Genomic DNA, 24,726 nt, shown 5'->3' with positions numbered 1-24,726 from the left:
TCAGATCGAACTAACCTCGAGTCAAAATTTCATTGTCCGAACCGGTCCGGCCTTTAGAAATGCCAATGGTAACTAACACGTTGCTGGTCAATGTGACACTTGAAAAATACATCATTCCATCTCTTTCTTTCTTTCTTTTTTGTTGGTCTTTTTGCTGAACAACTCAAATGCTATTCATTGCTTAAACATGGGCTTTCCCCAGAGTGAAACAACTCGAATATCACCAGGCAGACCGACGAAGCGAAAAAAAAAACATAAAATCTGATGACCGGTTGACTGAGGATCAAACCCCTTCGGAAACACTGTCTATGTTATCTACATTACAAACAGCACGAAACTCTTAGAAATCGATGATGGGTTCTCCGATGTTAAGGTTGCGTTCGACTGTCCAAGGCAGGTCAAAGAGTTTTGCTGTAATGAACTTGAAAATCTTGCTCACGTTGATGTTGTACGTAGCACTTGAAAAGAACAGGGTTGCGTTTATGGCCTTCGCATATGCTCTTGCCTGCCATTGCCGTATAAATAAGAATAACAATTGAAACATACAATGAGATAGTTTTCTTACGGACAATAATGAACTTGATTGTGCATTGCAACAAGGACAACACAATCCATGGTACTAGACAGAGCCCCACTGCAGCATGAAGAGAGAGACTGTTTCATATTTGTTTTTGACAAGTTCGAACACGAATTTAGTGTATGATACTCCAATTATACGATAACAGGATACAGTAGGTGTGAGATTATTTTCCTAAACTAATTAAATTAGAAGATAATTTGCGCATAAACAAGCTCAAACTTATAACCTCCATGTTGCCGCAAAAGCAACAATGCTAACTCAATCAGCCATTTGTTCTTCATTTCTAATTCTAGAACATTGATTTGGTATTTGTACGCAAATTCTCCAAAAGGGTGTTTTTAATTCTCAAAGCAAGTGGAATATGCATTTTCAGACATGTTGTTTATGATCCAAAGCTTCAACTAGAACTGTAAAAATCACCTGACCAGCGATTGTCCACTGCAAATCTAGGGGCAGATCAGTGAAATCATCGAACTTGGTTCCTATCAAAATCGGTATTGCTGTCTGCATAATCAAAGTTTTCATAATAATGCGACATTTTCTAAACATTTATAGATACACACACACACACATATGTCGATGAGACCACCTACAGATCGGTATTGTCCTCTTTGGATACACGGGAGTTCATAAATTTGTCACCCAAAGGTGTGTCGTCCTCTCAGATTCGAACTCAATATCTCCTATGCTTATAGAAGCCGTTTTGCAACTCTGATATCATATGATCCAGCACCAAATTGTTCATAAAAATAACCTCAGAGTGACAAAATCTTCCAAAAAGGACAATACCGAATTGTGTGCTGTGTCAATACCAGGTCTCGCAACAATATATATAGTGAAACATACACTTTTCAACAACGTTTCATCATAAAGGTAAGAAAGTGAATACCTGATTCCATTTCCTGGCTTCTTGATACCAGCTAATGATACTGCAACCAAAGAAGACAGACCCCCTTTCCTATTAACAAATTTACCCAGATTTTGAAGCACCAACAAGTGTTTTTCATTGTTGATTAAAATGTAGATATTGTAGTGGATAATTATGAGTTCATACTTGTTTAAAGTACATCTGCTTGTAAGATCAAACATGAAAAGAATTGCTACAGAGTCTTTGCAAGCCAGGGGAAGATGATCCTGGGATTTATCAGCTCCTACATTTTTCAATTGAAATAAACAAACAAATTGTTGGTGTTCTATGAGCAAAATCAAAATGAAAATTAAAGAGAGAAAATGGGGTTACCATCAACTTCCCAGATGCAGTAATAAATCCTTGCTCCACTTACAAAAAATGTTTTATCCATCAAATTTAACCCTTTCTGTTGAGTGTCTTCTTGTACATCCTCGTTTTCATCTCCAATGTATTTCATCTTCAAAAAACATAGTAAATATATGAATTTCAATATATAGCATTATTCGATTAAAAAAGAAGAAGAAACAGAAGGGATTCGGATTCGATTGAGCTAACGAGGGCTAACCAGAAAACTAGTTTTTCCGGTTTGAGGATCACCCAAGAGGCTGATCTTCAACTGAACCAAATCGGAGTCCTTACGATCATGTTGACCGTGGTGACAAACAGACGCCTCTCCGCCCCTCGCAGAAGCGGAATGCGGCGGAGGAGGCGAGGAGGCCGAGGGGTTGGCGGCCAAGATTCGATAACGAGTAGTCTTCATAGGCTTCCCTAGGGAGCATACGAGGAGTCGGTCCCAAAAGCCACGAATGCAGCGTCGGAGAATCAAAACGCGACGCTGGAATCTGCGCCGGAGGTTGAGTTTAACCAATTTGGGGCAGAACTGGGTCATAATCTATGGATCTTCCTCGGATAAAACGAACGAGAATGGGTGCAGCGTCGATGATTCCGGCAATTGGCAACAAAGAAGCAGAAACAATAAGAAGCCTGGAGATTTGTTTTTAGAATTCTTATTATTTTTGGGACTTGAGCCTTAGAATATTTTTAGTTAGGAATTACGATGAGAGTTTTTAGCGATGAGAATGAACTACTTTAACGGGACGGTTGACGAGAATTGTGGTTCCCAAGTCCAAATTGCCGGCTGCTTTCTTCTTTCCGGTGGCATTTCACATCATAAAAACAAGTCATTTTATATTCACAAACACAAAATATATAGGTCCATATACTTTTTAAAAAATCTAATGTAACCCTCATGTTATTTTTTATTTCAATATAGTCTTCTAACTCAGAAAATAAGTCTAATGTAATAATTCATATGTCATGTTTAGGGATAGGCATGGGTCGAGTTAGATTAGATTTTCGATTCACCTGAATCGAACCCGACCAAAAAATATACACTTTCCACCCGACCTAAACTCGACCCTTCTTCTTGAGATAAAATCCGAAACCGACCTGAAATAATATATTTATTATATTGATTTTATTCAATAAAAATAAGAACTTAATTGAAAATTAATATATAGAGAAGTATTATTGCAATTATCCTTAAATATATAAGATAATATTATATTTTTTTGGGTCGGGTCGGGTCGTATATTTTTACTCTAAATCCGAACCCGACCCAACCCGAATCTGAATTTTTTTAACAATATCTGATTCGATCGAGTCGGGTCAGAACCTGTCGGGTTTGGGTCTCATGCCCATCCCTAGTCATGTCTGAATTACCAGTTTAGCCTATTAGTTTTCATGTCATCCGCCACGTTAATCTGCCATCCTGGAGTGCCATGTCAGCACCCTAAACTGACACCAACACCGTGAACTACCACGTCAACACCATAACGGTCAACGTTGAAAAAATGTTGGTCAAAGGGCTAAAATAGATTTATTTTTGAGTTAGAAGACCACATTAAGAGAAGAATAATACAAGGACTACATTCATTTTTTTAGAAAAATATAGACACCTCTGATGAATTTTTGTCAATTTTAAATTAGACCATTCTTTCTTTAAAATTCGGAAATCCGAATGGATTAACTTAATTTATAAATTCGATTCGATGATGATTAAAAGTTAATAATTTAAATTCATTTAATTTGAATTATAACTAAAAATGAAAGGATACGAATTGTGTCAAATTATAACTCAAATAATTAAAATTCAAAAATCATATATCTTAAATCAATTTAAGTCTATAATGATTCAAACTCAAAAGATATAAAATTATTATTTTAATTTAAAATAATACAAATTTAAAATAAAAGTTAAGTTGATTAAATATTTTTTTAATTTTAATTACTCTATAATAATTCCATAAATAAAGTTGATATGATGTCGAATAAGATTATTTTTAAAAGGGTTAATTAGAAAATAACTGTGCAAATTATATCGATTTTCTTAAATAGGTGTCCAAATTTTTTTCTGATTCTTTTAAATGACTAACGTTACAAACATTATCACTTTTAGGTGTTTCGTGTGTAGCGACCATTAAATTTTACCGTTAAAAGACAAGTGTCAACTTCTGGTGATTTTAAAATTTTTATTTAAAATAATAAATAAAAATATTATTATCTTTTAAAAAAACACAAGAATTTTTAAAAACTTTTTAAAAAATCCCAAAACTCACGACAATCGCCACACTTTGTTGTCGATAAATCTCCACAAAATCTCACCTTTCAACGACTAATAACCATGAAAAGCCACTGAAACAAGAGCTAACGAACCTTGACATTACAAATTGAGATCTCATTTGATCCTGATAGCCAATCAACGACAAAGATGACGACATTTGACTATGACAAAGACAAGGACGACGCTAATCAATATGAATTAATCAAGACGAATCTTCTTGGAACGGACAATAAATAAAAACATGATTCAAAATTTTAAGTATTTATTTTATGAATGAAAAAGGAGTAGCACACTTGTCCTTGAAACGTGGGTTCAATTAAATCTAATAATTTGTTCCCAAAAGTAGGGGGGTAAACGAGTCAAGTCGAGTTCATGTATTGCTGAGCTCGACTCGATTTGAAAACTCTGAAATGGAGCTTGACTCGAAAACTCGCGAGCTTAAAATTTTTAAGCTCGACTCGAACTTGAAATCTTGAACTGAAGCTCGTGAGCAGCTCGAAAAGGCTCGAAATGAGAAAAAAAATCTTAAACTTAACAAGATTAAATCATTAAACTCAAACTCGAACCTGAATCTTAAATACATGAAAGCCTTATTGTATTTAAAAAAAATAAACACATAAATATTAATATTATTAATAATTTATTTTAAAAAAATAAATTCTCAATATATTATATTTTCGAGCTACTCACGAGCTTTTCGAGTCGAGTATCAAGTAGTTTGTTTCGGCTCGTTAAGAATTCGAGTTGAACTCGAGTTCGAGTCGAGTCCATTCGAGTCAAGTCCATTCGATCCGAGTATTTATCGAACCTTGATCGAATCGATTTCGAGTAGCTCGCGATCTGTCTCGTCTTTACAACCCTACCCAAAAGATCTCAATTGGTATGCCCCCAACAATTGAATCAAATCCAAATTCTTTACGTATGTAAATAATAATGATATTACATTATACTATTATATTCACATAAGTGATAATCCAAATTTTAAAGTAAATTATTCACATATTCATTCATTTATTTTTTTATAAATTTGAAGAGAGAAATTAATAATTTACACGTCATTCTCCCGTTGTAATGATTTAAAGTAGGATTGTAAATTAGAAGAGATAAATCGCGAGATATTCGAGATTGAATCGGTCAAAACTCGATAAATATTTGACAATAATGGACTCGACTAGAGTTCGAGTTCTTAACGAGCCGAAACGAGCTACTTGATATTCGACTCAAAAAGATCATGAGTAGTTCAAAAATATAATATATTTGGATTTTATTTTTTTCAAAAATTAAATTATTAATAATATTCGAAAGTATAAGATTTTCACGTATTTAAAATTTATGTTCAAATTTGAGTTTTAGGATTTAATTGAGTTAAGTTCAATTTTTTTTTTCATTTCGAGCTTTTACGAATTTAGCTCATGATTTCAAATTCGAATCAAACTCAAAAAATTTTAAACCCAAAAATTTTCAAATATATAATAATCAAGTTCGACTCGACTCGTTTAGTACCTAATTTAAAGCTAGGTGATCGGTCGGTGTCAAAATATCTTGGATTGGTAATAACTGTCGGGGATATTAAAATATATTTTTTAATATAAAAAAGTTGTACTAAAACAGACAAAGCTTGATAGTTTATGTACTAAACGCCTTAAGTTTTTAACTGTAGACACTAAAATAAAATAAAAGCTAAATATTAAATATGATTTTGAATAAATTAAAAGTTTAAATACCAAAATAGACCAAAACTGATCTTTTATGTACTAAATACATAGTTTATCCTAGTATAATTGATAATTAACGTAATGATAATTAGACAATATTTTTAGGGTAAAGTACATAAATGGTCACTCGATTATTGGATATTATTTTATTAAGTCTCTCTATTATTAAAAGTTACAAAACAGTCATCTAACTATAGAATGTTGCTTTGTTAAGTCTCTTGACTATTAAAAGTTACAAAATGGTCATTCAACTATTTATTATGTTTCAAATTTGTCATTTTCCATTAAAAAATTAGCAGTCATCAAAGTTAGACATGATGACTGTGATATAATAGTTGTTTGAGATTATGAGATTATATTTTATCATATTATAATTAACATGTTAACGTTCAATTCGAAATACCGTTATTTTTTTAACCGAAAATGATGAGTTTGAGATATAATAAATAGTGAGATAACCATTTTATAACTTATAGTAGTCAAAAGACTCGATAAAGTAACACTTTATAATTGAAAGACTATTTTATTTTTTAAAAATTGAGGGATTTAATAAAATAATATCATACGGTGAGGACCATTTGTGTATGAAACATATACATTACATATGTTTTCATTTGTTTCAACAGACGAAAAAAAGAACATGTATTCGTTTACGTAGGTGAACTTGCCTGTCCATTAGTACCATGGCCGGTCTGTTTGCTTTCATTGCTGTTCTTTCTCTTCAGCATCTCTTTAATCACTGCTTCTTTCTTATCCACAAAATCCATCATGTTCTTAAAGCTAGTCGATCGGATGGACCGCCGAGACGATCTCGACGGTTCGATATCCACTAGTTCCGATTCCTCGTCTTCGGGGCTAAATCTCCGGTATTGAGAGGAGACCCTATAGCAGAAGAATGTAAGAGCCAACACACAAGCAATGCCACAAATGAGGAACAGACCCCAAAAGCTGCTTAAGTCGAGCTGATTATCTTCTTCTTGATTGATTTGAATCGAGCACTCGGTGTGCGTTAGCCACTTGTTGTGGATCTTTTGGAGATCGCCGTTCTCCGAGAGTTGGAGGATGGCAGTCGAGAGATCGATCGCAAGAGAAGAGTCCCTTTGAAAAGCCTGAAACCGTAAAAAAATGAGAATGCAGATCGAATTTGTATGAAAATGACACAAGTTTAACGTTGGCACTTACGAAGCCCCATCCGCTTTTCGTAAATTCTTGGCCGACGGTATGGTACAAACACTTGGTGCTCGATAAGAAGAGCTCGATGTAGGGAAGTTCGTCGACGATGGCAGCTACACCACCTGCCTTCGATCCGAGATTAAGTGCTCTCAGATATGCTTCCGGATCTTTTAACTGAATTATCCTAGACCGTGCTATGTTGAGCTCTTCAACCAAATAGTTCAATGCAAACGAACCATCTTGGACTCCGATGTTTTCAGAACTCGAGATCAAGCTATCGATCCCTTGAATCCCCGACGTCAGCTGTTGCACGGTAAGTATCGATGTCAAACTAGCTGTGTAACTCGAATTGATAATCAGAACTACAAACAGCCATATGATCAGCACCAAACGTCCCAAAGCGCTCACAGTGTTTTCCCCTGCATCAAGTCGAAGCAAGAGTCGAAAATCTCATATTAGTTTTCGCACGGATTCGTCGAAGCATTACATCCGATAAGTGTAAACGTCGTAACGGACAATAACGATTTACTTACTATGCGAGAAAAACATCGTCGAGAAACTAAACCTGGAATTAGGAACAAGAACTATCATTATAATCCGTGTTTCCATTGACTTCAAGTTCAATAAATATTAGTCATCAATTATAAAGACTAACCAAAAAATTGTCATAAGCTGTTGCCGCGGAGGACCACGGAATTCGGGATTTATCCGGTGCTCGAGAATCCACACCACGGCTCCCACGAAAAGAAAGAATGCAGCCGTGACGAACCACATTTCTTTGGTAAATGGCTTGAGGAATGTCCACTGACTCGACTTCACCTCTTTGACCGGAGCGACGACAACTAGTCCGGATTCCATGTAAGGCTGCGTAAAATCGACGATTTTCGTCCTGTTTGTAACAATCGTGATATCTCCAACTGCTGCATCATATTTCTGAAGAGGAAAGAGGAGAAAGTCAGTATAATTACCGGCACCTAAATATGGAGAATGGAACCGAAATCAGTTAATGTCACTCACATTTTGGGAAACTTGATAAACAAGATCGTTATAGCTCGGATTTTTAGTACCGTCCCCGAATAACATATACGTACGAGGAACAGCATACGGGAGCAGGTTTATTGCAGCTTCAAAGACATCGATGCAGTATCCTTTTACACCTTGGGGACTATTGTCTTTCGACACAAACTCTTTGTAACCTACTCGGTTAGGTACGGCAATTCGTAATGGCTGTCCGTTGTTCGGGAATACCCATCCCCTTGGTGGTTTCGAAGATTCTCCGGGCCATATTGCATCGTAAAGATGTTGACTGCCGGAAGAGATGTTGGGAGGCTTTGTATACAAGTTCTCCGGAGGAACAGTTGAGAGATGAGAGTGATTCGACCAAAAACCAATTCTTTGAGCCCCGGTTCCACCGATGTTAAGAATATCAAATGCCGGATGAATTAAATCTCTCTGTTGATCAAATTGAATCTGACCACTTAGACCAGTGAAGTTCGTATGAAGAAGTGTCTGTAGAAGTTGTTGGCCTCCATTAAACACATGAAGGGACGACAAGTTCAGTGTGCTGCCATTCGTGTCACGCAATTTCGGGTCATCGGAGAAAGATACATTTCCACCTTCGTTGAGAAAAACTTCGAGGGCATGCGCAGCCAACCAAACCGAATCATAAGCATAAAGTGCATAAGAATTGAAGCCTCCAGGACCCGAACTGCCCTTATGTTTTAGGTCGTTCCATCTAGACATAAACCTCTTTTTGAGATCAGTATCCGGGGTGTAACGACGAAGAGCAACAACTCCTTGTAAGAGATTCATTGTGTCGGAATCAACTGCCTCCCTCGAGTCTAAATACGATGGAAGCCAATCTGTAGCGATCCAAACATAGCCATCGCTCATCATATTAAGAGTGTTAGCAGCAGAAAAGATGTTCAAACCGGAGTCGGGATTAACATGAACTACGAAAATTCGCGACTCCATCAGGTTCACCTTGACTAGCAAGTCATTGATCTTACTTACGGGGTCATCGGGGCTGAATGCAGCCTTATACGAAATCTTGCCACGTTTCTTAGCCAGGGCATCACCTAAAACAGAAATCCCATTTCTTCCGTAATCATCATCCACGAATATCGCTATGACCTCCCTCCATCCGTAATAGTCGACTATGTCGGCAATCGCATACATTTGGAAGTAGTCGCTGTGTGTAGTACGTAGGAAATAAGGGAACTGCAGGGAAGCAAGAGTGGGATCCGTTGCTCCAAACGAGAGAAGAGGGACTTGAAGCTCGTTAACAACATGGGAGATTACATGAGCTATTCCGGAAGATTGTGGACCGACCGCCACCACGATATCGCTTTGCATAATCTGCAAAGCTACATAAATAAGAACAGCATATTAACACGCATATAATACTACCGGAATCTAGTATTCTTCGGCTACTCATTTTGCAGGACACCTTAGAAAAAGCAATGACAACCATATAGAATTCGAAACTACGAAATCGAAACTGCGAATTTGCAACATGATAAAAGTAACATCATCTGCAAAGCTACATGATCCTACTGGAATCTAGTATTCTTCCGCTACTCGATTTTGCAGGACACTTTAGAAAAAGCAATGACAACCATATAGATTTCGAAACTACGAAATCGAAACTTCGAATTTGCAACATGATAAAAGTAACATCATCTGTAAAGCTACATGATCCTACTGGAATCTAGTATTCTTCAGCTACTCATTTTGCAGGACACTTTAGAAAAAGCAATGACAACCATATAGATTTCGAAAATACAAAATCGAAACTGCAAATTTGCGACATGATAAAAGTAACATCATCTGCAAAGCTACATAATCCTACTGGAATCTAGTATTCTTCACTCATTTTGCAGGACACTTTAGACAAAAACAATGACACCATATAGATTTCGAAACTACAAAATCGAAACTGCGAATTCGCAACATGATAAAAGTAACATCATTGAATAACATGATCATACAGATTAGATCATTGGAAAAAGAGATCAAATGGATCAAACATAGCATACAGAAAGGCATTTCATACCCCCTGTTCATTGTTCAAACTATCAACACGTTACATCAACACAGATTCTCTCATTTACCCGATCCTCGGTACCAGAATGATACATCCAATACAGCAATGTAAACAGATAAAAGGGTATTTAAAGATCAATTCAAGTTGCAGGATGCCATAGAAATTACCTTCCATGGTTCCAATAAATCCACTGCAATTCGTGTCTTTCAAAACGAGTTTCAATTCGATCCCATTAAGAACATTAGGATCATTGTTGACATCATCAATGGCGGCCTCGAGTGCAGGCTTTGCTGCTCCCCCAATAACTGAGTTCACAGTGAAAAGAGCTCCAATATGTACAACCTTTGGCTTCAAAGAAGAAGACGATGTATTCCCAGAACCGCAAAAAACTCCAGGGGACCATATGAGCCAAAGGCTCAACAAAATCAACAAGAACCCCTTCATGTTCTTTTCAAGACAGAAACCTATTTTGCTGCCTCAAACCAGACAAGAACACCACCTGCCAAGAGAGTAAGAAACAAACATGAAAACAACAGGGGGAAGAATCGATGGGAAGAAATCCATGAAATTCTTGGGATGAAAAAACCAAGATGAGGTAGAAAGAACAGCGGAACAGCATGAAGATTAACAGACCCAAAATTCTTGGGATGAAAAAACCAAGATGAGGTAGAAAGAACAGCGGAACAGCATGAAGATTAACAGACCCAAAGCATATTCAAAAGGGAAAGTTCTGGGTTTAACATGAAATTTAATATTAGCTAAAGATGACAAAGGAGGCAGTAGTGGAATTTAACAATGCACAAGTGTTTTTCAAACTGTCCAGGAAAAACACCATGCTGATTGATTATATTATATATTAAAGAAAAAGAATTTGAAGATATTGCTGATTGAATCACCTACAGGATAGTGTTCTTAAAAGTCGGTAAGAAGTAAAGGATTGAAATCTGGGTAGCTGAGGTCACCATCTACATACTCAAAGCTTCACCAATAGTTTTTACATGGCTTTAAGTAAAGAATGATTCCTTTTCTTCTTTGTTTGATCGGTGACGGATGTTGGCACAGTAGCACTAGACTTCAAACAGTTGATAAATAATCTTTAGGGTAAACTACGCATTTAGTACCTAATTTATAAGTTTTAGTCCGTTTTAATACCTAGATTTTTTTAAAAAAATCAAACCTCTATCTACCATTTAATTTTTATTTCATTTTAATATCCGTCGTTCAAAACTTAACACGTTTAGGACTTAAACTATCATTTTTTATCCGTTTTAGTACCTAAACTTTTAATTTCTTAAAAACTTGATGTTTTGAACAGAGTAATAAAATGAAACAAAAACTACAGTTTTTAACGGTAATGTACTAAAATGAAAAAAAAATAAACTTTAAGAATGATTTTTTAAAAAAATTAGAAATTTAAGTATTAAAATAAACCAAAATTAATAATTTAACTACTAAACGCATAAGTTACCTAATCTTTATATAACACAAAATTTTAATAATAAGTTTCGTTATAGTATTTTTAATTTTTAAATATATATTAACAAATTTTAAAAATTAATGAAATAATCGAATATTTTTCAATTATTTAAGGAGTCTAATGATATTTTTTTTAAAAAAAACTAAAGATAAAAATGGTCCCTCGACTATAAGGTACTATTTTATTAAGTATATCGACTATTAAAGGTTACAAAATGATCTTTCGATTATAGAGTGTTACTTTGTTGAGTCTCGCGACTATTAAAAGTTACAGAATAATCACTCGACTATTCATTATGTTCCAAACTCCTTCTTTTTTCGTTAAAATTTGACAGTTGTTTAAGTTGGATGTTACATGATGACTGAGTTATGATAGTCGTTCGAGATTTTAGGATCAAATTTTATCATATCACAGTCAACAAATTAACGTTAAGCTTATAATATCGTCATTTTTTAACGAAAAGGAACGAGTTTTGAACATAACAAATAGTCGAATGACCGTTGTATAATTTTTAATAGTTGAAGGACTTAAAAAATAATACTTTATAACAGGGACCATTTGTGTTCTTTGCCCAAAAATTAAATAACAACTTTTAAAAAAATTGAGAGTCATAATTAGGGATGTACATGAGACCCAAATTCGACGAGTTTCGACCCGATTGGGTTGGGTAAATTTTTTAATTTTTTTTTGATAAGATGAAGATTTATTAAAATCAAGAGTCGAAGAATAACTTATGAGCCTCTAATTGGAGAAAAAAAGTGCTACATAAGAGAACAATACAAACAAACAGAAAGACAGGCATACAAAGATCACCAACACCTAGTTAAAGGCAACTCAAGAACAAAAAACACTACCGACCAAAATAAGCAAAAACTGCAACCATCTAAAAAACAACAATTCTAACCGAAAAGGCTTCCTCGATAACATCAACGCAAATAGAGACAGCAAGAGCGAAACATAGACAGCAAAAACGTTTCCAAAAGCTCCAGAGCTGACAACCATAGAAAAAACTCGATGAAGAGACCGCTACCGAACTAAATATAATAAGCAACCGTACTAAATTTCCTTCATCTTGATTGATAACTTCATCCACTATGGGCATATGATCTTTGTTCAGCTTCTTACCACTTTTGAGTGTAATCATCTTGCATTGCTCATGGGCTCCATTTTGCACTACCTCGGTGACACTGGGAAGATTTCATGGTTGCGTCGTATTTAAAAACCTAGGCAAATTGACCCATTTGTTCCTCCAACACCTTTATCGATGCGCTTTGGTTCTAAAACAAATAAAAGGCCAAAGATTGGTGAAACCAGACTTGGGCTGGCGTAGAACTACAACACTATTAGAGAACAAAACTCCCTCTGCTCACATCGATTGCCCTGATCGATATACCATCAGCATACACAACCTGCATAACGGTCTCATTACCCTCTAAAGCTGCATAACCTGTTAGTAAATTTTTTAATTATGATGTTCGAGTCAGATTAGGTTTGAGTTTAGGGTGAAAAATACTCGAATCGACCCGAAAAAATATAATTTTATCTTATATATTTAGGAATAATTATAATAATACCCCTCCATATATTATTTTTTTCAATTAAGTCACTATTTTTTATTGAATAAAAATACCCGACCAGACGCCAATAATTTAAAATTAATTAAATATGGGATTTTATATTTAATAACATACAGAAATGAAGACTTTTTTAAGATAATAAAGTTATATTTTTTTATCATTTCATGTTTAGTTAGTCTGAGTCATAATAAAAACGACGGGGTTTTCCACTCTTCTTTATCATCAGGGCAAGTCAATATTTATTTTGGGATCTATGATCTTTTTTATAGTGACATAAAAATCGTTATTCTGATGTAATGAGTTCTAATAAAAAATATTTTTTATTTTAACTTTTTACATTGATGTGATAGATTTTAATAAAAAATATTTTTTTATTAAAACTGTCACATGTGTGACGAGTTCCAATAACATTATAGAAAATGGCGTAGATCCCAAAATAAATTTTGACTTGTCTTAATGGGTTAAATAAAAAACTCGTTATCTTTATTAGGCTAAATCAACCAAAGAGTTTACCTTTTGAGCATTGTAAATTAAATATATTATTTAATTTAAATATTAGTAAGATAATTATTCTTTGATTATGTCAAGTTAAAAAGATATCTATTAACTTTTTAACTTTGTATATTAAAAATAATTATATATTTTTGTATATTTTAAATTAAAATAATATTTATTTAAGTTTGAATGGTGAAATGAGTTTTATATTTTGAATATTTTAAATTTAAAAATACACATTATGATGAATATGCTTTTCATGTACGGATTAGTATTTTCTCAAAATATCATATTCAAATTATCCATATGACAAATATTTTCAATACCTATATTGTAATTAACACAAAATCTAATAATAAAATATTTAATTTAATGACAATGTTTTAAAAATCGAAGTTAGTTCAAAATTCGAATGATAACTAGTTGTTGTCATAATATCTTGTTGTCACTGGTCAGGTTATAGTCGGGTTTTCGATCAATCTGATCCGATCTGAAATTATAAATTTTTTTATCCGATTCGATTCGATCTTAAAAAATATATATCTTTAACCCAATTATGACTTGACTTAAAAAAAATATCCTTCACATGACTCTGACTCAACTTGAATTTTTAGAGTATAAATGTGATCCGACTCGACTCAGTATAAATAAAAATTTAATTAAAAATAATATATTTTTAAAAGAAATTATATTATTATCCCAAAATAAATCAAATTAGAATAAAAAATAGTTAGACCTAACCTCACCCGAACTCCATTCTTTTAAAAAAAATTGACCTATCAACTCGGATTGAATTGCACATGCGACAGGTGAAATGGACGTCAAGTTACTTAACCATCATTTTTTTTACCCCATCATGGCACGTGTCAGCCTTCCTCGTGAGGTGGGGCCCACTTATTTACCATCCTTTTGCCCCATCTTCTGCGGTATCCACGTGACGCGGGATGGCATGTGTCAAATGATTAATGGGGAAGGAGGAGCCGAGACGGAAAGATCTAACGAGAATTTTATCCAATTGTATTTTGCCACGTCGGGAGCTGTTACCCGTGCTCAGTGTACTCGACTGTATTTGAAACAATTCCCGATCCTCGATCTTCATTAATGATCCCCGCCTGTCGGCTAATCTCATGTTAAGGAATCAGTCCATGGAAAGCCTTATTCAAGTACACGAAGAATGTTAAATCTTAAGTACTAATTAAAGTGACATTAATATAAGGGTAAACTATACAAATAGTCTCTTTATTTTTGATATAATTGATTTTGATCATCAATTTAAAAATTAAAGATACATGATCCTAACGTTATCGATCCGTTTGAATTTAGTCCTTAACATTATTGATCCGTTTTATTTTTTTTTTTTTGTTGAAAATAGAACATGTTACTTATTATTAAAAATTATGGATTCCAACAACATATAATAAGCATGGATTATAGAATTATTGCCAAAAGAATGGAAAAAGGGCATAAATGTCACAATAAGTGGTGTCCCATTGACTTGGGCTCATTGTAGAGTCTAGTCTAGGATTCTACAGCTAAAGTCAATTGATTTAGTTAACAAAAATCAAACTTATAGTTGGACTTTCATTATTTATATTAGTATAATTTATTTGATATTATAAAATACAATAATTTATTTGATATTTTTTAAAATAGGTAAAAACACTTGATGTTTATTAAAATATTAATTTTATTGGTAATAAAATAAAATAAATATAAGATAATATGTGTTCATAAATAACTCTTTCATTTGACATTGAATGTTCATATCTTTAATATTAAATCTCTAAATAAAACTAACATCTTGAATCATATTTGTAAATAAAATTAAAATCACTTTATACATATCTTCATAATATTTAATTTAGGGCCAAGGGTTATCTTTACCTCTGTAATAGACCTAATTTATCATTTTCCCCCTTATTATATTTTCGCATCAATTTAATCTTCAAAATTGTTTAATTGTATCGTTCTACATCATATCTTAACTTAAAACTCTAAATTATAAACTTTAAATTGAGATTTATGGTTTATAAGTTATGAGGTTATGGTTTAGGGTTTAGAATTTAGAATTTTAAGTTAGAAGTAGGGTATATAATGATGCAATTGAACAACTTCGAATGTTAAATTGATGCGAAAATATGATATGAACGAAAATGATAAATTGAGTATGCTACAGGGATAAAAGTGACATTGTTGCCTTTAATTTAACTAATTGATAAAAGGGATTTTTTTTATTAATATACGATAAATATAAAACAATATTTATTCATAAATAATTGTCTACCATTTAATATTCGTTTACATTTTTAATATTTTTTGTATCTGGATTCGAAATTTCAAGAAATAATTATAATTTTTTATCACCGAATTTATCGAATTTGTAAATTTGGTAGAATAAGAAGGTAATAGAAAAGCGGTTAGTAGTGGGCGTCTCTGACTTGCATTCAACGTCCCTTGCCTGCAAGCAAAGTTGAAAGCTTTCAGAATTTGAAGACAGAGAGGATCTATAGGGAGAGAAACAAACCAATAAAGAAAATCAGAGAAATCCCAGAAAAACAAAGAACAAATTATAGAAATTCCGATTAGAAACAGAGCTATTCTGTTTCTGTTCCTAAAACATGCCTTTTAAGCCCCAAGGAGAGCAGTGCATTAAGAGTTTCGTTTCGAAGAGATGGACTTTTCTTCTTTGCTTGAGCTGCTTCTGTGCTGGAATTCTCTTCACCAATAGGTAATTTAATCTCATTTTTTGTTCTTTTTATCGGTTCTCAGCCTCATTGGGTTATCAAAGTTCGAATCTTTTGGCTAAATCTTGTTCATTTTAATGGCGAAACCATGTTAATAGAATTCTTAAGATGCTTGATTTTGGTAACAGGATGGTGGTTGTTCCTGAATCGAAAGGATTCGACCGGACAGTCGCCGGAAAAGCCGAAGAATTGAAGCTAATTTCAGAGGGTTGTAATCTTAAAGCTGTGAGTATCATATAAGCCTTGTGTGGTTTGGTTGAATTTTGGTGTTTTCAAGCTGATTGGGGTTCGTTTCTTTGTACCAGAAGCAAGAAAAGCGTTTGTCGAAGGACGTCAGCGTCGCCGGCGAGGTTTTCAAGACTCAGAATGCTATGCAGTTAGTATTGATTTTGTTATAGTTCATTTGTGTTTTCGTGTGTTCGATCCGATCGATGAAGTTATCATGTTTGTTTTTCCGATATAGGACATTGGATAAGACTATTTCCGGCTTAGAGATGGAATTAGCTGCTGCAAGGGCGGCCCAAGAGTCGTTGCTCGGCGGTCCTCCGTTATCCGGAGATGTGATCGGATCATCAAGGAAGAGAAAATATCTGGTTGTTATAGGAATTAATACGGCTTTCAGCAGCAGGAGAAGAAGAGACTCGGTTCGTGCTACATGGATGCCACAAGGTTGCCGGATTGATTCTTTTCGAACCCTCTCCCTCCCTTCGCCTATGTTCTAATGTGTCTGCAATTGCTTAATCGAATCTGTTTCGGCAAAATAGGTGACAAACGGAAGCGATTGGAGGAAGAAAAAGGCATTATCGTTCGGTTCGTTATCGGTCATAGGTTATGCTTCCATTCCCCTCCTATCATATGATCTTATAAGTGCACCAGCGTCATATTGTTCTGTATGCTTAGAGTACCTACCATGATGAACAACTCTAGCATGAGTTAACCTTTTCTTGCTTAAGTTAACTTCTACTCGAGAAATCGAATACCGATATTCGGTCGACTGATGTTAACGATGTTTCTTGTTAACTTTTTTTCATTATGCAGTGCTACATCGGGTGGTATTTTGGACCGAGCAATTGAAGCAGAGGATAAGAAGCATGGAGACTTCTTGAGGCTGGTAGGCTGTTGTCGAAACTGTCAATCCTTTTCCGTTTACTCCGAGCAAATAACGAACCGAATTTCATTTGCGAGCAGGACCATGTTGAAGGGTACCTTGAATTGTCTGCAAAGACTAAAATATACTTTGCTACTGCTGTTGCTTTGTGGGATGCAGATTTTTACGTCAAAGTCGATGACGATGTCCATGTAAATATAGGTAAGTTTCGATTTATTTCATATGTTTTTCTGTAGAATTATGATGCCTCATTGCAGTTAACAGTAATTAAGTATATAATTTTCATGTTAAGTTCTAATCTCGTGTAAAATTATTGCAGCAACACTCGGAGAAACTCTAGTTAGGCACCGGAAAAAACCTCGGGTATATATCGGGTGCATGAAATCCGGTCCAGTCCTCTCTCAAAAGTGAGTTACATTTTACTTTCTTCTGCATTTTTTTTAGAAGTATACCAGTTTTTCTTATTGTTATGTTAATGAGCAGAGGAGTTAGATACCATGAACCCGAGCACTGGAAATTCGGCGAGAACGGAAACAAGTATTTCCGGCATGCTACCGGGCAGTTGTATTCCATTTCGAATGAGTTGGCCTCGTATATATCAATAAACCAGTAAGATCCAAGAGCCCTGCTCCTTAATCCTGTCATTCTTTTATATACTAAAGATGATTATTTACATGAATGGTTATAACAGACACGTTCTACATAAGTATGCTAACGAGGATGTTTCACTCGGAGCCTGGTTTATCGGACTCGATGTGGAGCATATCGATGATCGGAGATTATGTTGCGGCACACCACCTGGTAAAGTCTTAAATCTTCATATTGCATTAGAACTAGTTAAGATTGCTTGTGGAACAAGTCATTGTTCGTATAATTAGATTGCTTGTGGAACAAGTCATTGTTCGTATAATTAGATTGCTTGTGGGGCAAGTGTCTAAATGGTTGGGCATGCAGATTGTGAGTGGAAAGCTCAAGCTGGCAATGTATGTGTTGCTTCCTTCGATTGGACCTGCAGTGGGATCTGCCGGTCCGCCGATGGGATTAGAGAGGTTCATCGACGGTGCGGGGAAGGCGAGAATGCTTTGTGGAGTGCTACTTTTTAACGTGCCACTGGCCACGCGGTTCGCAATTCGGGAGGACAATAAGCAAGAGCGACGAGCATTTGCCACCATCAACCGGTCATCGAAAATCTTTCTTTTCCGTCGGAGATTATTGTGGGGGGTTTACGATTTTGATCGGATATTATTGTCACCGTCACCGTTGCAGCCGTAAAAGAAAGCGGGGCCACCACTCGCCACCCACTCATTCTTTTTTCAGACATGAGAGCCACTTGTAATTTACAATTCTATAAAAGCTCATAATAAAGAAGAAAATATTCTTTGTTGTGCCAATTTTTCTTTTACTCAATACGTATAAAATCCTTGTTTTTTTAATATTTTATTTCTTCACTAAATAAATCATATTTTATATTTTTCGAATTGGATCGAATAGAATTCGAGTTATAATCATTGTACCATTGATGGAAAGAAGTAAAAGAAATCAAGGGATTTGAGTAGGGATGGGCACGGGATCCGAATCCGACGGGTTTCGATCAGATCTAACCTGATTGGGTCGTATTTTTTTAGGTTCATGTCGAATTCAGATTTAGGGTAAAAAATCAGACCTGGCTCGAAAAATAATATAAAAATACATTATATATTTAAGGTAATTGCAAGAATACATCTCTTTATATTATTTTTTCAATTAAGTCTCTATTTATTAAATAAAATTAATAATTTTATATTATTCTAGGTCGAGTCGGATTGGAGTCGGATTTTATCTCAAAAGTCAAGTTGGGTTTTGAATCGGGTGAAATTAGTCTAAACTCGGGTCGGGTCGGGTGGAGATATAAAATTTTCAGGTTATGTCGGGTTGACCGTAAACCCGATCCATGCCCATCCCTAGATTTGAGTGAGAAATGGTAGTAAACCTATATAGGTCGGATTTTTGGTCCATCCAAACTCGATTTGAGTATAATATTTTTTATCTATAACCTGATTCAGATTTTTAAAAAAGTTTTATTTGATCAAAAATCCAACATGATTTTAAGGTAAAAACTACAGTCGAGTCGACTTGAATATATATATAAATTCTCATTTTTATTAAGTAAAATAGAGACCTAATTAAAATATATATAAATAAATGAGTATTATAGTAATTATCCTAAAATATATAAAGATCAATTACACAATTATTTTCAGGTCCAACTGAATACTTTTCAACTTAAATTTGAATTCGTCTTTGACCTAACATTATTCTTCAAAATCTCGACATGAACTCGAGCAACCAGACAACCCGATCACTCGTTCGGTTCACATGCAAGAAACAATCATAGGTTTAACAAAACATCGATCAAATTATGAGCATTGGGTAGTACGTAGGGATGCTTAACGAGCACGAATCGAGCAAGAAGAAGAAGAAGAAGAAGAAGAAGAAGAAGAAGAAGAAGAAGAAGAAGAAGAAGAAGAAGAAGAAGAAGAAGAAGCTAAGAATCGCCATGCTTATGCCAGCAAAGTAGCATGATTGCACATCTCCACAAAATGTAGAACCTTGATTTCTGCTCCTTCGCCATAGCCAGACACCTCTTCTTGCAGGTAGAAAGCTCCTTCATGCTGCCCATTTTGCCTCCTTCTTGCTCGGCTCTCAGATCAAAACATGCACACTCCTTTATATACAGCTAAAGACCAATGAGGCAATAGACATCAAACAAAAGTTGTGGTCCAAAAATGCATATCTTCTCAAAGTTTCGAGAATGGATTTATGTTGGATAAACAAACCGAATCTGATATAAAATTTGGGGGTAAACTACACCCATTACCATCTAATTATCGACATATTCTACTTTGACCATCGATCTTTTAGTTTTGTCAATCAATCCACTTAATTATCTAAAGGGTAAATTATACATTTAGTACCTAAACTATTAGTTTTAGTCTGTTTTAGTACTTCAACTTTTAATTTTTTCAAAACAATACCTAAAGTTTAGTTTTTGTTTTATTTTAGTATCCCGCCATTAAAACTTTAGTTTTTGTTTCATATTAGTACCCCGTTCAAAATTTAACTTAAGTTTTGAAAAAAATTGAAAGTTTAGGTGCTCAAAAGGGATCAAAACTAATAATTTAAGTACTAAATGCGTTAAGTTTTTAACGTAAAGGTACCAAAATGAAATGAAAACTAAATGTTAGATATGATTTTGAAAAAAGTTGAAAGTTTAGGTACTAAAACGAACCAAAATTGATAGTTTAGGAACTAAATGCGTAATTTACCCTTGTTTAAATGATGTCAGTCAAGTCGTCTGCTGTTAAAATTTGACAAAATATTTGACCTGATAGTTAATAAATTTGATATAATTACATATTTGATCCTCGTTACTTATATGTATGATTATTTGATTGGAGAAAAGATTTAATAAATTAAATAAATTAAAATTAATAAGAAAGTATCACCACTTGATTAGAGGAACACTTCTATTTATTCAAAATAAAACCATGACTAAATTGATAGAATTTATAAATAATGGTGATAAAATGTGTAATTGTATCAAATATGTTAACCATCAAGTCAACTATTCCATCAAATGTTAACGATAGATAACTTAACTTACATCATTTAAATAGTTGAATGGTCTGAATGACAAAATTAAAAGATCAATGATTAAAATAGATTTTAGGGTAAACTACACATTTAGTGCATAAACTATCAGTTTTGGTCCGTTTTAGTACCTAAACTTTCATTTTTTTAAATCATGCCTAACGTTTAGTTTTCATTTTATTTTAGTACCCGCCATTAAAAACTTAACACGTTTAGTACCTAAACTATCAGTTTTGGTCCTTTTTAGTACCTAAACTTTTATTATTTTTTCTAAACTTGTCATTAATTTTTTAACATGATACTAAAATGAAACAAAACCAAAGTTTTTAACGGTTGTGTACTAAAATGAAACAAAAACTAAACCTCACGTATGATTTTGAAAAAATGTTAAAACTTTAACCAAACTGTTCTCGTACGTCTGGCTTAATCAGTGAGTTGGACCACCTTGTACGTGGTTCGGTTCGAGTGGTGTTCTTTTTTCACTTCCGTCTGTCATCCACACTGTTGTCTGTTTTACCATCCCTTTCAGATACTGTAGATGGGGCACTGGCTACATGCAAAAATGTGGGTTTTAAAATTTATTTAGTGTTGGATTTACGCATGTTTTGTCGTCATACAGTTAGTGTAGAATTATCATGCGCATCAAATATAAATCTCTTGATACTGATAATTGTTATTGTTGATGGGACTAAATGAGTTATAGTGATTATATGATATAAATATAATATAATAATAAAACAATCGGAACGATCCTCGATGAAAGAAGATGTCTACGCTAGATAGATACGATTAGATGATAATGAATTTAGATCTAATAGGTTACGTGGATTTGTCAAAAATCATGTCAGCAGGTGACAATAGACTAGGACGAAGGTGATGTTAGACACTCAAGGTCCGTTCTCTAGAAACGTTCTCTTTTGATGTCTTTCCACTACAACAATAAAGATTTTTAATGACAAACTAGTGGTGATCATGAGTAATTTTGTCATAGATAATGAACTTTTATAACATGTATGTATACTAATACTAAAAGCAAATGTGATTTATTTTTAATATAAAGATAAAGATAATCAAACTATGTTTAATTATCTTAATAACAGATAGTAATGTTATTGTTATGAGCTAAATAATTAAACCGATGAAAATAAATATATATTATATTATAGTCATTAGGAATGGCATAAAGTAACAATTTTATGGATTTCAAACCGCATCCGCTCTAATTGGGGAGAGATAAGTATAATTTTAGCGGGTAGTGAGCGGGTAGTGGGTGGGTGTGGATGTAAAAAGTTATACCCGCCGTGAGTAGTAGGTAGGTGATGGGTTTGAGACCTTACTTGTCTCGCATCCGCTCTCTCCAAATCCTTCCGTCCACTAAATGTCCACCATATAAAATTTGGACCACTATGAATTTAGATATAATTTCAGAGATTATTCTGTAAATCTTAGGATTTTATAGGATATAAATTATAATTTAATCAAATTTTGAAGACCGTCGTTTATGTAATATGTGAGGTTGCTTCCAGGATAGACGAGTACGGTGGGGTACCTAGTTGAGTAGTGGGTGTGAATGTGGATTTGAGAATGTATTCTGGTGGACGGGTGTGAATTTAAAATTTTTACCTATAATAGGTGGTGAATAGGTGATAGATACTAAAATTTTAGGTGGGTACAAGGATGGAGGAAGGGGTATCCGCCCTGTTCCGGCCGTTTATTAAAAATAGCTAAATTATGTCAATAGAGATCAAATCGTAAATTTTAGCATAGTTGAGGACTTAAAAACCAGATTTAGACCAATGAAATTATGGTTTTGGGCCTTTGCCATGGGCGTATGGACTCTAGTCGTGTTGTCGAAACAAGTTCTTTTTATTTTTTACGAATTACACTAATTATTAACTCCATTATCATCAAATTCTCTCATTATTTTCTCTCTCGATTGGTATGCGACAATCAATCTCTCCTTCTTCCTTGATCTTTTTTTTTAATTTATTAAAATCCTTAATTTAGTAATTTATACTATGTTTGATTGATTGAATTGTTATCTTTTTGGCTGCAGATTTTTGTTGCTATGGCTAAGAGCTCCTTTAAGTTGGAACACCCCCTCGGTTCGTTCTTCTCTTTTAATTTTTTTCCTATATAAATTTGTACGCTTTTGATTTTTGATATTGTGAAACCCTAATTTATTATTTCCCCCAATTAATCAACATCAATTATTTTTTATCAAGGTATTTTTTGTTTTGTTGAAATTCTTAATCTTTACGGTGCTGTTGCTTTTTCCACGAAAAGAAACAATCTTGATCACCCAATTTAGGGAGAACACCGATTATTTAATTAGGGTTTCAAATAAGTGAGGGTTTAGCATGTTCTATTTGTGATGTTAGAGTGTTTTTTTTTTTTATGTCAGAGAGGAGGCAGGCTGAAGCTGCTCGCATTAGGGAAAAGTATCCCGACAGAATTCCGGTGGGTAATGTTCTGTTGATTCGTCTTTCGATTTAAACCGTGCTTGTTTCTGCTATGTTTATAATGTTACATTGGTATTCGATTGCTTGATGTAGGTGATTGTTGAAAGGGCGGAGAAGAGTGATGTTCCTGAAATTGATAAGAAAAAGTCAGTTATTTTTGCATTTTTTCTTTAAGAACTTTAGTTACTATCGATTTTAATATGATCGTATATATGATATGTTTCGTTGATATGTTATACATTTGTTAAAATGTGTAATGTTGCTAACAGAATTTTAGATGATCAATGCAATTTCTCGTAGTTTTATTGCTGATTGTCTCACTGTCCAAATTTGACATCTTTCTCTTGTACTGAGGTTTTGGTTTCGGTTCTTGAATGCCCTTAACCTTTTGTGTTGTGGATTCCTCTGAATACTAACTAATCGAGGATCCCTACCCGAAGGAGTTTATAACTGTTTTCTAGATGGGGTTTTTGAGGCAGGAAAGATATCGTAGAGGCAGCCTCATTTCGTACATGGATTCTTATGCTTTCGATATGATCTGTAGAATCTTTTCTTTTACTAGTTTTAGTTTTGAAGGTTGCCTAGTCTTTATTTTTAATAAGTTCATTGCTTCGATGTCATCATGTCGGAACCTGATTCCAATTTTTTAACTCTGATTCGCCATTCCGTATCTGTATTTCACCTTTGCTTCGTTTGATACTAAAGGTTCTCCCTCGGCATCAATGCAGATATCTGGTTCCTGCTGATCTAACTGTTGGCCAATTCGTCTATGTTGTTCGGAAGAGGATTAAGCTGAGCCCTGAGAAGGCTATATTCATATTCGTGAAGAACATTCTACCCCCAACTGGTGAGTTGAGTTGAACCTCGTAGATCTCTCGTTCCTCTTCTAGTTTCCCTGTTTCCTGTTTTGCTAAACTCTGTATTGTCAACGACGGTGCAGCCGCTTTGTTGTCTGCCATATACGAGGAAAACAAGGATGAAGACGGTTTTCTTTACATGACTTACAGTGGCGAGAACACATTCGGGATCATCGAGGTATACAATCAAGGGATATCCGTGTGAGTACGAGTCGCGAGGAAACATAAAATTGGTTTCAAGATGTAAATCCTGGACTCCGTGTTGCTGTATGTTAATATTATCAGTTCAAACGTTCTTCTGAATTTGGTAACTAAACTAAGCTTGCTTT

The 24,726-nt window shown here is 34.3% G+C and overlaps 4 protein-coding genes across 5 annotated transcripts; 2 read left to right on the top strand and 2 right to left on the bottom strand.

Annotated features, from left to right (window-relative positions):
* Positions 1-157: 157 nt before the first annotated feature.
* On the bottom strand, positions 158-2,435 carry LOC120197203 (septum-promoting GTP-binding protein 1-like). Its single transcript, XM_039198807.1, has 6 exons — positions 2,056-2,435; positions 1,821-1,947; positions 1,635-1,731; positions 1,470-1,509; positions 1,001-1,084; positions 158-505 (listed from the first exon to the last, which is right to left on the bottom strand). Exons 1-6 carry the CDS (start codon positions 2,377-2,379, stop codon positions 341-343), a joined length of 837 nt encoding a protein of 278 aa, XP_039054738.1. The 5' UTR covers positions 2,380-2,435; the 3' UTR covers positions 158-340.
* On the top strand, positions 1,891-24,615 carry LOC120197204 (autophagy-related protein 8C-like). 2 transcript variants are annotated; one of them, XM_039198808.1, is made up of 7 exons: positions 1,891-1,898; positions 4,946-4,955; positions 23,135-23,183; positions 23,483-23,538; positions 23,634-23,686; positions 24,269-24,387; positions 24,481-24,615. In XM_039198808.1, exons 3-7 carry the CDS (start codon positions 23,147-23,149, stop codon positions 24,600-24,602), a joined length of 387 nt encoding a protein of 128 aa, XP_039054739.1. In that variant the 5' UTR covers positions 1,891-1,898; positions 4,946-4,955; positions 23,135-23,146; the 3' UTR covers positions 24,603-24,615. The 2 variants fall into 2 exon arrangements, with proteins under 2 accessions (XP_039054739.1, XP_039054740.1); XM_039198809.1 differs by lacking the exons at positions 1,891-1,898; positions 4,946-4,955 and adding an exon at positions 22,964-23,017.
* Positions 6,413-10,895, bottom strand: LOC120197201 (glutamate receptor 3.4-like). Its single transcript, XM_039198805.1, has 7 exons — positions 10,733-10,895; positions 10,215-10,546; positions 8,019-9,367; positions 7,657-7,934; positions 7,535-7,566; positions 7,011-7,420; positions 6,413-6,937 (listed from the first exon to the last, which is right to left on the bottom strand). Exons 2-7 carry the CDS (start codon positions 10,489-10,491, stop codon positions 6,479-6,481), a joined length of 2,805 nt encoding a protein of 934 aa, XP_039054736.1. The 5' UTR covers positions 10,492-10,546; positions 10,733-10,895; the 3' UTR covers positions 6,413-6,478.
* Positions 16,628-18,839, top strand: LOC120197202 (probable beta-1,3-galactosyltransferase 2). The gene is made up of 9 exons (XM_039198806.1): positions 16,628-16,716; positions 16,804-17,009; positions 17,105-17,168; positions 17,379-17,451; positions 17,529-17,649; positions 17,768-17,855; positions 17,932-18,057; positions 18,140-18,249; positions 18,403-18,839. Exons 1-9 carry the CDS (start codon positions 16,712-16,714, stop codon positions 18,549-18,551), a joined length of 942 nt encoding a protein of 313 aa, XP_039054737.1. The 5' UTR covers positions 16,628-16,711; the 3' UTR covers positions 18,552-18,839.
* Positions 24,616-24,726: the final 111 nt, after the last annotated feature.

The sequence above is a fragment of the Hibiscus syriacus genome, unplaced genomic scaffold, assembly GCF_006381635.1.
Source record: "Hibiscus syriacus cultivar Baekdansim isolate YM2019G1 unplaced genomic scaffold, ASM638163v2 tig00117047_pilon, whole genome shotgun sequence".
NCBI lineage: Eukaryota > Viridiplantae > Streptophyta > Magnoliopsida > Malvales > Malvaceae > Hibiscus > Hibiscus syriacus.
This window is presented reverse-complemented; position numbering and strand designations above follow the sequence as displayed.